The sequence below is a fragment of the Phragmites australis genome, chromosome 3 (assembly GCF_958298935.1).
Source record: "Phragmites australis chromosome 3, lpPhrAust1.1, whole genome shotgun sequence".
Classification (NCBI taxonomy): Eukaryota; Viridiplantae; Streptophyta; class Magnoliopsida; order Poales; family Poaceae; genus Phragmites; species Phragmites australis.
The window spans coordinates 36,268,759-36,280,936 of NC_084923.1; the positions used below are offsets into that span (position 1 = coordinate 36,268,759).

Below are 12,178 nucleotides of genomic sequence, written 5' to 3' on the forward strand. Positions count from 1 at the left end.
CATTCTGGTGGATTTTATCATGGAGTGTTATCTATATTCCTCGTTGGTATGTGGCACCGACATTTTTCAATTTGAAAGGTATTTTAACATAGGAATAGACTCCAAACAGAGTAATGAAGGAGGTCTTCTCCTCATCCTCTGGATGCATGCTAATCTAGTGATAACCAGAGTAGGTATTGAGAAGGCTTAGGTAATTGCAGCCAGAGGTGGAGTCAACCATTTGATCTATTCGTGGTAGAGAAAAAGTGTTCTTAGGGCAGGCTTTGTTGAGATCAGTGAAGTCGACAAACATTCACCATTTGTCATTTGACTTTTCGACCATGAAGGGATTTGCAAGCCACTCGGGGTGATCCACCTCTTGGAGAGACTTTAAATTTCCTCGTTAATGGCTTATTTCTGATCTGGTGCAAACCGTGGGAGTTTCTGCTTAACTGGTTTTGCATTAGGTCGGATAGATAGTTTTTGCTCAATCACCTCCCTGGGGATCCCAGACATGTCTGACGGTTGCTAAGGTGTTTGCCTGGAGGAAGGTGATGAGCGTGAGTTCCTATATCGGATCTAGGTTGGAGTCGATCCGAATGGTCTTGGATGACTCCATTGGGTCTAGAGGTACTGCTTTGACTTCGCTGTGGGACTTCATGATGGCCTTAGGACTTGAGTTTTTTGTATCCTTGTCGGGTCGATATTGCATGGCCATGTCCAAACTCCACTTCTACAGCGCAAGCCTGTTTTTGTGCAGCCCTAGACGGTGATGACCCCCTTGGGTCTCGGGATCTTCGTGCACTGATAAGCATAATTCATAGTTGACATGAATTTGGCGAGAGTAGGTCTTCGCAAGATGACATTGTATGCCGTCTCAAAGTCAACCACATCAAACATATTATGTCCAGAAGTTGTCATGATTCCCAATGGTAACATGTAATGATGTCTGGTCGATAGGAGTGACCAAAGATCCAGGTATTATACCATGGAAGGCTTGAGTAACCAAGTTAATAGCAGACCAGGAGATCTGCATCCCTTCAAGTGCATTGGCGAAGAGGATGTTCAGGGAACTTCCTCCATCGATAAAGACTCAGGAAACCCTTCAATTATTTGTCATAGACTCGACCACTATTGGGAAGCGGCCTAGCTGTATGAAGTTATCAGGGTAATCTTCTTAGCCGAAGGAGCTTTTCGTGTTTGACCACTTATGGCCTGCCAACCCTTGGAGATGGCTGTTAGGACTTCTCAGGCCACCATCTTGTACTATCGTTTGGACTTGTAGGATGTGGAACCACCGAACATGTGGTCAATCATCCTCCCATCCGGCTAGAAAGACATCGAGTCTGTATCGTCCTCACTGCCATCCGAATCGGAGTCACTGCTTTGGGCCATGACCTGGGTCTTCTTTCCTTTGGTTGCTTTCTCGACCTCCGCTTTGATCATCTTCTTCCAAAGGCGGTACTCATGGAGGTTGTGGTTCTCAGTCTAGTGGAGGTCACACAAGGGCTTACTGTCGTGTTCGCCGGAGCCTTGTGTGGAACTTTTGTCCTGGGTGGAACCAGAATGCTTGTCGGGATGGGTGTTAGGCAGATCTACAAAAAGTTCCTTAGAATTATTTATCTTGCCCTTACCTTCCTTGATGTTCTTCTTGCGTTTGGCCTTTGCCTGGTCACCCTTGAGCCCGAGTTGAGGGCGCTTGATGCCCTGAGTCTTCTCCTTGATGAGAAGAAGCGCGTCTTTAGCCTTAGTGGACTCATTGACAATCTTCATGAGCTCCTTAACCATCGCAGGCTCTTGGATGGTGATATCTTCCACACGTCTCCGGCTCCTGACCCCCCAGGTGAATGCTTGTATGACGTCGTAGTCGTTGACCTTAGGGATGCTATTCCGGATGTTATTGAAGCATCATACAAACTCATGCAAGGTTTCACTCCCCGTCTGCTCGCAATGGTAGAGATCATTTTTCGTACTGGGGCGAATGTATGTACCCTAGAAGTTGGCTTGGAATACATCGCAAAACTACTCCCATGAGTAGATTGTTCCTGGCAGTAAATTGGGCAACCATGTCATGGCTGCCACTTCAAGGGTGGTAGGGAGGTAATTAGCCATTACCTTCTTGTCCCCACTAACCGCTTGGATGGCTGTGATATAGATCTAGGGAAGCACAACAGAATTTATACTTTCATTGTGTTTCTCAATCATCCCGGGATGGAACCTTGCCAGCTAGCTTACATTCCGTAGATCTAGAGAGAAGGCTAGGCATCCATTGATGGTGCCTTACTTGGTTCCAGCATCCCTAAGTGATGAGCCCATGGCTCCTTCGGATACGATCAATACCACTAATAATCCTCAAATCATACAAGGTCCAATTACAAGAGCACGTGCACGACAATTAGACCACCAGGTAAACTCCTTCCTTGCTGTTCATATTTCCTTGGATGGATTACTACTAAATTCTTGTGATATTTTATTGCATAGGAATGTAGGAGAAGCACCATAACCTTACTTAGACATCACTCCTTGATGGCCAAGTCTACTCGGACTCAAGGCTGAGCTCTAGTCCTGGTCGTGGTCGTGGTAGAAGTCGTAGTCGCGGTCGAAGTTGAGTTCTAGGACAGCACATCAGTAAAACGAGCATAACTCTCTCATACGAAGTCTATTTTAGGAAATCTTGGATATTCTGGAAAGCTTACGACGAGCCATTTCCAATGGATATGAGCTCAACCAAATATTCCTTATAGTTTAGTCAGAATAAAAGGAATAAGGTGATGTGTCACCGTTTTGAACCCTACCGGGTTTTGTAATCGTGTCAGAGTTGGAGTTCAGGTTGTGCACACCTCTCTCCACGGTTGCAATACCTTAGGTCGACCTTCTCATGCCCTCCTATATATACACAGTAGCCGTCGTAGTTTAGACTTGGGTTTAGTTTAGATTATTCTGTTTAATACAGTTTCACCGTTTATCGGTTTGTTGAACCCCAAACTCGAGTGATTCATTGGTAATTAGCAATATTCATATTGCATCTACCTGTCCTTGCTTGTGTTCTTGATTCGCTTGCAGGAAAAGCCTTCTTAGCGAGGTCAACCGCGTCTTGGCACGATTGATAACCACGGAGGTGGTGTAGTGGTTGCGAGGGTTCTTGATCTGTTCTGATCGGAGCCTTTGGATCATCAACGTCGAAACTCCACTAATCGACTTAGCATATTACCTTCGGAAGATCGGGCAAACACACATCATTGAGAGTCTTTCCCATGGAGATCGGAGATTGGCCCCAATTTGATCGGTGTTGGGACATTCCCAAATTAGATCGATGAGGGGTAGATGAAGCCTCTTTAGAAGCCTGCGGGTGTCTTCATCGGTCATTGATAACCTCACACAAGTTATTGATCAGATGACCTTTGACTTGTGAAGTTCAGCGGCGGTTGTTTTCCCGATTGTCATCTCAGGAAGCCTTATTCCTAGGGTTACGCCTCTCCGAGTCCGATGCGTCTCGCGATGGGGGATTGCCTAGTCTGCCCTGATTACCATTGTTTCTGGCTAGAGCCTGATGAGAGTTCTCTGCCTAGATGATGATCTCCTTTGTTAAGTTGACCGCTGAGTTCATCCAATCCTTACCGGCTGGGGTAGCCAAATCTATGGTTCAAGGGCATATGAGGGCCTCTTATAGAAGGAGGATCCTCTTAACAGTTATGGATTTAAAGCGGTCAGCCCCTTGCTGATGTTCAAGAGATGGTAAGACCAGGACTTCGTTAAGGACTGAGGTTGGTGTGCTCTCCTGGGGTTGACCATTGCCTACCGCCAGAGCTGGAGGACCTTGTCTGTTTGTAGGATCGTCATCATGATGATCCAGATTATCACTGAAAGTGCCTAGAGGGGGGGTGAATAGGCTTTTCTGAAATTTAAAACTAAAAAACAGCGGATTAAACTGCCGGATACTCCGGTGAAGTCCGGATACTCCGGTATGGTCCGGAGTATCCGGTCTAGTCCGGAGACTCCGGCCTGACAGGAAATTTCAGAATAAATTTGAACTAAAGGCCACAGCTAGATTCTAAGAGTTGCACTAGGTCAAGTAGATATTACCAAGCTAGAATAACAATTAAAACTAGCAAGATTGATACTATAGCAATTTAAATGACAAATTACCAAATGCACGCGATCAAGTAAGTTTCACAAGTAAGAACACGAGAATATATCCCGGAGTTCGGCCACCTCACAAAGAAGTGCCTACGTCTCCGTTGAGGAGCTCACAAAGAGCCGGGTCTTCTCCAACCCTATCCTCTTCTAGCGACCACAAAGATCAAGCTAGAAATTCTTACTCAATATGAAGATGCTTACAAACTTCCCGAGGCACACCACAAGTTTTGGGTGCTCTTCGGGCGACTCCTTTCCTTCTAGAAACCCAAAGCTTCAAAGGAGATGATCGCAGTAAATGCTCAATGAAGAACTAAATGCTCAAGTGGCTTGAACTCTCTCCAAAACCACACTCTCAAATTTTTGCAAATTTGGCTCTAGAGATGATTGGAGAGGCTTTGAATGCTCTTAAAGTGCTCAAGAGATCTCAAGGAAACCAGTCACAGCAAAAACTCAATGCTATGGAGAGAGGGGGCATTTATAGCACTCTCTCACAGACTAGCCGTTACTGTTTTTGTCAGAGCTTACCGGAGTATCCGGTGTACACCGGAGTCTCCGGTCCTAAATCCAAAACGGCGTCAGAACGGTCACCGAACGTGTCAGAACTAGCCGTTACAGTTCTGTTTAATTGCCGGAGTCTCCGGTGAACACCGGAGTCTCCGGTCCTGACAGATTTTCCAAAAAGATTAAGTCCGGAGACAAGCCGGACTCTCCGGCAACTTCAGGTACCGGAGTATCCGGTGAACACCGGAGACTCCGGTCTTTTCAAATAAAAACAAAAAGATTAAAAGCTAACCGAGAGCCTCTGCCGGAGTCTACCTCGGAGACTCCGACTGCCACCAAAACATATTACCGGAGTATCCGGTGAACACCGGAGACTCCGGTCCTTTTTTTTTATTAAAAAGATTAAAAGCTAACCGAGAGCCTCTGCCGGAGTCTACCTCGGAGACTCCGATTGCTACCGAAACATTTTACCGGAGTATCCGGTAAACACCGGAGACTCCGGTCTTTTCTGTTAAAGAAGGACCAGAAGCCGAGACTCTCTGCCGGAGACTAGCACGGAGACTCCGGTCTTGCGCTGAGTACCGGAGTATCCGGTGATCACCGGAGACTCCGGACTCAGAGAATTTTCAGAAAGAGTTTCGTGTCCGTGAGTGAATGTGTCTCTCAATTAGGTGATTCTAAAGGTTCTCTTGAGCATTGAGACACTAATCAAGCAAAATAAAAACATCCCTCTAGGAAAAAATCTATCCTAGACTCAAATTCAAAAGTGAAAAGAATTTAAGACCTATTTAATAGCCTTCGATGAATCTTCAATTGTTTCGACGGGCGACAAACGTCACTTGCCTTCACAACTAATGCTCATGCCTGTTCAATACTTACAAAGCACGTTAGTTCTTTAATCGTTTTGTCATTAATAAGCCAAAACCCACTTAGGGGGCCTAGATGCACTTTCAATCTCCCCCTTTTTGGTGATTGATGACAACCCGATTAAAGGATACATAAGGATACAAGAAAATGTTTTAAATTCTAGAAGATATGGTAAGCTCCCCCTAAATGTATGCATTGTTCTAAGCAAAGTTAAGCAACAATGCATTTATTTTAGGAAGTGGAACACAAGAGCTCCCCCTATATCCTAGAATCAGTGGGAAGCAAAAGATTATGAAAAGACATAGAGCACACAAAACTAATGTAAGAGCAACAATCATCATACTAACATAAAGGTCTTATGAAATTAAATAGTACAAGGGTTCATCACAAGCCAAACTCCAATTGTCCAACAGCGAAAGAGATTTTTTTAAAAAAAAGAACTAAGGAAACTAAGATAAAGGATAACTATCTCTCCCCCTTTGGCATCAAGCACCAAAAAGAGAGAGAAGGAGCCTACTCGCTGCTACCATCTTCCTCATCATCGTCTTCCACGTCTTCTCTTCCTTCGCTGCCGTCAGAGGAATCGTCTTGAGCTTGTTGTTGAGAGCTTTCGGCTGCTGCTTGAGCTTCATCATACCATGCCCAAGGGTTCTCAACCTCAAACGGTGCACTCTCCGCTTCATCTGACTCAATAGGAGAGCAAGGGGGTTGGAGATTCATGGATGTGTACATTTGTTTCTGACGATCCTCCATTTTCTTTAAGCGAGCACCTTGATTCTTGATTTCAGTGGCATTGTGAGTGCAAATCTTGAAAATTGCTTTGAGAGCACTCTTGATGAAGGAAGACCCTCGAGGAGGAGCACGTCTCGAGGCAAACGGTCTTGAGCTAGGAGGAGCATGAGGAGGAGATGGAGAAGGAGATGGAGCTTGAATGTTCAACGGCCTCATTCTGTATGGTTCATGCTTGATCTCCTTGACAAAAGTCTTTTTGGATATCCTTTCAATGATAAACATGAGATAAGGGGCATATCCACAACTTTTTATAGGTGACTTGGATGTAAAAACAATTTCCTCCCATAGAAAGTAAGCCACACTGAACGGAGCATGATCATTTGACATGGCTGCAAGGAGATTTCTGGAGATACTTTGAACTGTAGTTGCATCCCCACTCTTGGGTGCCAAGGTGAGCCGGAATAGGGAATTCAAGCAACGATAGAAAGGCCTCATCCCTGTGAGTTTCCCAAACTCAACTCGTCCATGATTTAGATACATGAACCCAATTTCTTCCAGTGTCAGTTGATTTTCATTGTGAATCTGATCCCTGGAGGTATCTCTGACATCTAGATGGAAGTAGTGAGCGAAGCCTTTGAAACTGATCCTGTATCTGACTCCCTCTGTCATCCAGTGCATAATGGGATTTTCACATCCCTCAAACCACACTGTGGCATAGAATTGGGCAATAACCTCCTCGCACCAATCATATCTGAAAGCCATAACATCTTTCACCCTTTTGCTCTCACAGGCTGCAATCACTTCGTTGAACACTGGGTTGTTCTTCCTGGCCATATAATCCCAATCAATCCATTGCATGGGAGTAATAGGCTTCTTCTTGGCCAAAATTACCGTTTCATAAAAGTCTGCCTGAAAGTCATTCCAGAAACGATAATCGGCAACATTCTTCTCAAAATCATATGGGTTGTTTAACCTTTCACTAACAACCCTTGATACATTCTTCATGTAGTTTACTGTCCTTTTTGGAGCATCAACAACAGAAGCTGTCCTCCGAGGTCTGTGAAGCTTTAGGGGACCAATGACTTCATCAGCTTGATCTTCTTCATTATCCTCGGATTCAGATGAGCTATCTTGTGCAGCACCTTTGCCTCTTTCTTCAGTAGAAGGCATCGTTCCTCGACCTCTTCCTGCAGTTACTCTGGCTTGCCCCTTTCCCCTTGCAGACTCTCTGCCTCGCATAGCATGAGATTTGGTTCGGCAGAGGGTCACAAGGTCCCTGTCACTACTTTCAGCAGCTATGCCTTCCTCGATGTGAATACCACCACTTGCGGCTATTTTGCGAACTCTTTCACCACTGGCATGGCCGCTTCCACTATCTTCTGATTGGGCAGGAGCACTTGATTTTTGAGAGAGGGGATCACTTCTTTGTTTCTTCTTCCTCTCAAAAGTGCGACCCTTCTCAAAACGGTCTCCGGCCATTGCAAGAGCACCTAGAAGCAATGGAATGATCAAAGAATTTGAGGAATAAAAGATTGGACAGGAAAAGCTGAAACTGCAGGTTGATACCGGAGTATCCGGTGAACACCGGATACTCCGGTCGGCCCCGGCAGAAAACCTAACCATCTAGGGTTTGGAGGATATGGCCGACTAGGGATGAAACAAGTTTGGGAATGGGTTCTAGAGGGTACTAGGAACTATTCTACCAAAGGAAAACAACTCTAGACAAGAGCATTGAGAGATCGGGAAGATTGTTGAAAACGGTACCTTAGAGCTCAAATCCTCCGGGGATTTTTAAGAAAGAGAGATTTCCGGAGATTCCCGCCTTGAATCCAGGAGATAATCGTAGCAAGACTTGAAAATCCTTGAGTTCCTCTCAAAATCGCCGGAGAGAAGGTCGTTTGGAGAGAGGACAAGATAATAGATGAAAAGAGGTAACTGTTCGGGCTGGGGAAGAATATAGAATTCTGGAGACACCGGAAACTCCGGTGTAGACCGGAGACTCCGGTCCTGACACTTTTACCGGAGACTCCGGTGAACACCGGACTGTCCGGTAACTGGAAACAGAACAAAATAACGCTGAGTCTGTGAACAGTGTCAGGTCCGGATACTCCGGTGAACACCGGACATTCCGGGACCTGGAGCTGTCACAGCAGATTTTAGAGCTGAATAAAATTTTAGTGGAAGGAGAAAGGTTGGACAAGAGGATTAATTTGTCAAATGTGATCAGCCAACCAAGCATCATTACATAACTATGATCACAAGTTACAAATTTTGATCGGAAGATCAAAAAATCCAAATAGTTTTGAGAAAAACACTCAAAATGCAGTTTTCGCAAACTCTTAACTAGAAAAACTATAAATCTACAACAAGCAAGTGTATGCAACAGTTCAAGCCACGTTCCGAGAATCTAGGACATTTAATTCACTTCTCAACTCACAAAACCTTTGCTCATCAAGTGGTTTAGTGAGGATATCGGCTAATTGATTTTCGGTCCTCACATGGCGAATGTCAATATCCCCTTTTGTTGCATGATCTCTCAAGAAATGATGTCTAATATCTATGTGCTTGGTTCTTGAGTGTTGTACGGGATTGTTGGCTATTTTGATGGCACTCTCATTATCACATAAAAGTGGAATTTTGGGAGTTTTGTGTCCATAGTCTCTTAGAGTTTGCTTCATCCATAGGAGTTGAGCACAACATGCTCCCGCGGCAACATATTCGGCTTCGGCAGTGGATAGAGCTACGGAGTTTTGTTTCTTGGATGACCATGATACTAGGGACCTACCCAAGAATTGGCAAGTACCCGAAGTACTCTTCCTATCCACCTTACAACCGGCATAATCGGAGTCCGAATAGCCGATGAGGTCAAAGGATGACCCTTTTGGATACCAAAGCCCAAGGTATGGAGTATGAACTAAATATCGAAGAATCCTCTTAACGGCCATCAAATGGCACTCTTTGGGAGCGGCTTGAAATCTTGCACACATGCACACACTAAGCATAATATCGGGCCTAGATGCACATAAATAAAGCAAGGATCCAATTATGGAGCGATATACCTTTTGATCCACACTTTTACCTTCTCCATTGAGGTCAAGATGTCCATTAGCTTGCATGGGCGTTTTGATTGGTTTGGCATTCTCCATGTCAAATTTCTTGAGCATATCTTTGATGTACTTGGTTTGGCAAATGAAGGTTCCTTCCTTGAGTTGCTTGATTTGAAAACCGAGAAAGAACTTCAATTCTCCCATCATGGACATCTCAAACCTTCTTGTCATGATCCTACTAAAATCTTCACAAAATTGTTGATTAGTAGAACCAAATATAATGTCATCGACATATATTTGACAAACAAATAAGTCATTATCAATATTCTTAGTAAAGAGAGTGGAGTCGGCTTTGCCTATTTCAAAGCCCTTTTTGACAAGAAAATCCCTAAGGCATTCATACCATGCTCTAGGGGCTTGTTTTAGCCCATAAAGCGCCTTATGGAGTCTAAAGACATACTCGGGATGTTTGGGATCTTCAAAGCCGGGCGGTTGCTCCACATATACCAATTCGGAGATTGGTCCATTTAGAAATGCGCTCTTCACGTCCATTTGATATAACTTGAAATCATGGTGAGTAGCATAGGCTAATAAAATACGAATTGATTCTAGCCTAGCTACGGGAGCGTATGTCTCACCAAAATCCAAACCTTCGATTTGAGTGAATCCTTGAGCAACCAAACGAGCTTTGTTCCTTGTTACTATCCCATTTTCATCTTGTTTGTTGCGAAACACCCATTTTGTCCCAATCACATTTTGTTTTGGCCTTTCCACCAAGGACCAAACTTCATTTCTTTTAAAATTATTCAATTCTTCTTGCATAGCCATTATCCAATCCGGATCTTCAAGCGCTTCTTCTACCTTCAAAGGTTCCAAAGAGGAAACAAAAGAGTAAAATTCACAAAAGTTTGCAATTCTTGAACGAGTAGTTACCCCCTTTTGTATATCACCAAGGATGTTGTCCACGGGGTGATCTCTTTGGATACTTTGATGAACACGTGGATGTGGCACTTGAGATTGATGTTGGATGTCTTCCACTTCATTATTCAAGAACTTGTTCGGATCTTCATGGTCTTGATGTTGATCTTGTGATCTCTTGTCGTCTTGATCTTGGATTGACATTGATGGTTCAGCTTGCATTGAAGAAGATGGTTGATCCCTATCAATTTGAGTTTCTTGAGTCTTTTCTTGTTCTAGGGGCTTGATTTCGCCAATTGCCATCTTCTTGATTGCTTCGCTTGGTATTTCTTCATTACCTAAGACATTTGTATCGACTTGCTCCACTTGGGAGCCATTAGATTCATCGAATGTTACGTCTCTCGCAATTTCAACACATCCGGTGGTTTTGTTGAAAATGCGGTAGGCGTAAGCATTTGAACCATAACCAAGCATAAACCCTTCATCTACTTTTGGAGCAAATTTTGAACTTCTAGATTTCTTGTTTAGAATAAAGCATTTGCTACCAAATACCTTAAAATAGGAAATATTTGGCTTGTTACCGGTTAGAAGCTCGTATGAGGTTTTGTTCAACAACTTGTGTAAATATAACCGGTTAATGGCATGGCATGCGGTGTTGATTGCTTCCGCCCAAAATTGATCCGATACTTTGTATTCATCAAGCATTGTTCTTGCGGATTCAATTAGAGTCCTATTCTTCCTTTCGACCACTCCATTTTGTTGAGGGGAGTATGGAGCCGAGAACTCATGCTTGATTCCTTCTTCATCAAGAAACTCTTCAACTTGTATGTTCTTGAATTCGCTTCCATTGTCGCTTCTAACTCTCTTGATCTTTACTTCGAATTCATTTTGTGCTCTTCTCACAAACTTCTTGAGAATGGCTTGAGTTTCGCTTTTATCATGCAAGAAGAATACCCAAGTGAAACGTGAAAAGTCATCAACAATAACTAGGCCATATTTGTTACCTCCGATGCTTATATAAGTGATTGGCCCAAATAAGTCCATGTGAAGAAGTTCCAATGGTCTTGAGGTGGTCATCACATTTTTCAAGGGATGAGATGCTCCAACTTGCTTTCCTGCTTGGCATGCACTACAAACTCTATTTTTCTCAAAGGTCACATTCGTTAGTCCTAGAATGTGTTCACCCCTTTGAAGTTTGGACAAATTCCTCATGCCAACATGAGCAAGTCGGCGATGCCAAAGCCAACCCATGCTAGACTTAGCCATCAAGCAAGTCTTAGGCATCACTCCATCCGTTGAAAAATCAACAAGATAGAGTTTACCCTTCAACTTGCCCGTGAAGGCTATAGAGGCGTCCTCCCTTCTAGAGACAATCACACCCTCATTTGTAAAAAGACAATTGTAACCAATTTCACATAATTGAGATACGGATAATAAGTTGTAATTGAGTGATTTTACTAGTAAGACATTTGAAATGGAAGTATCATTTGAGATAGCAATTTTACCTAGTCCCATTACCTCTCCTTTTCCATTATCACCAAAAATGATGTTTTCATGAGGTCCTCCATTTTCTTCAAAGGAGAAGAACATACTCTTTTCTCCGGTCATATGATTTGTACAACCGCTATCAATGACCCAACTTGATCCGCCGGAGGAGTATGCCTACAAAACAAAGTTATGCCTTTATTTTAGGTACCCAAATTTGTTTGGGTCCTTTAGCGTTAGTCACAAGCACTTTTGGCACCCACACATTCCTTTTCACAATTCTATCTCTTGTGCGGGGACCAACATAGAGAGCAACCACTTTACCATGGTGGTCTCTCTTTAGCATGTATGAAGCATAAAAGGAACATTGGGGGGCATAAGCCTTCGGTTGCCTTGTTTGAGTAGGTTGATCAACTTGTTTGCCTCCTTTGACAAACTTGAGGCATTCCACTCCATTCAATACCACACGATCATTTGGCTTGCTTGTATATTGGTCAAAACCGAGACCTCTC

The 12,178-nt window shown here is 43.7% G+C and overlaps 1 protein-coding gene across 1 annotated transcript; it reads right to left on the minus strand.

The window, feature by feature from the left end:
* Positions 1 to 5,269: 5,269 nt before the first annotated feature.
* Positions 5,270 to 8,604, minus strand: LOC133912917 (uncharacterized). Its single transcript, XM_062355894.1, has 2 exons — positions 7,981 to 8,604; positions 5,270 to 7,706 (listed from the first exon to the last, which is right to left on the minus strand). Exon 2 carries the CDS (start codon positions 7,693 to 7,695, stop codon positions 5,998 to 6,000), a length of 1,698 nt encoding a protein of 565 aa, XP_062211878.1. The 5' UTR covers positions 7,696 to 7,706; positions 7,981 to 8,604; the 3' UTR covers positions 5,270 to 5,997.
* Positions 8,605 to 12,178: the final 3,574 nt, after the last annotated feature.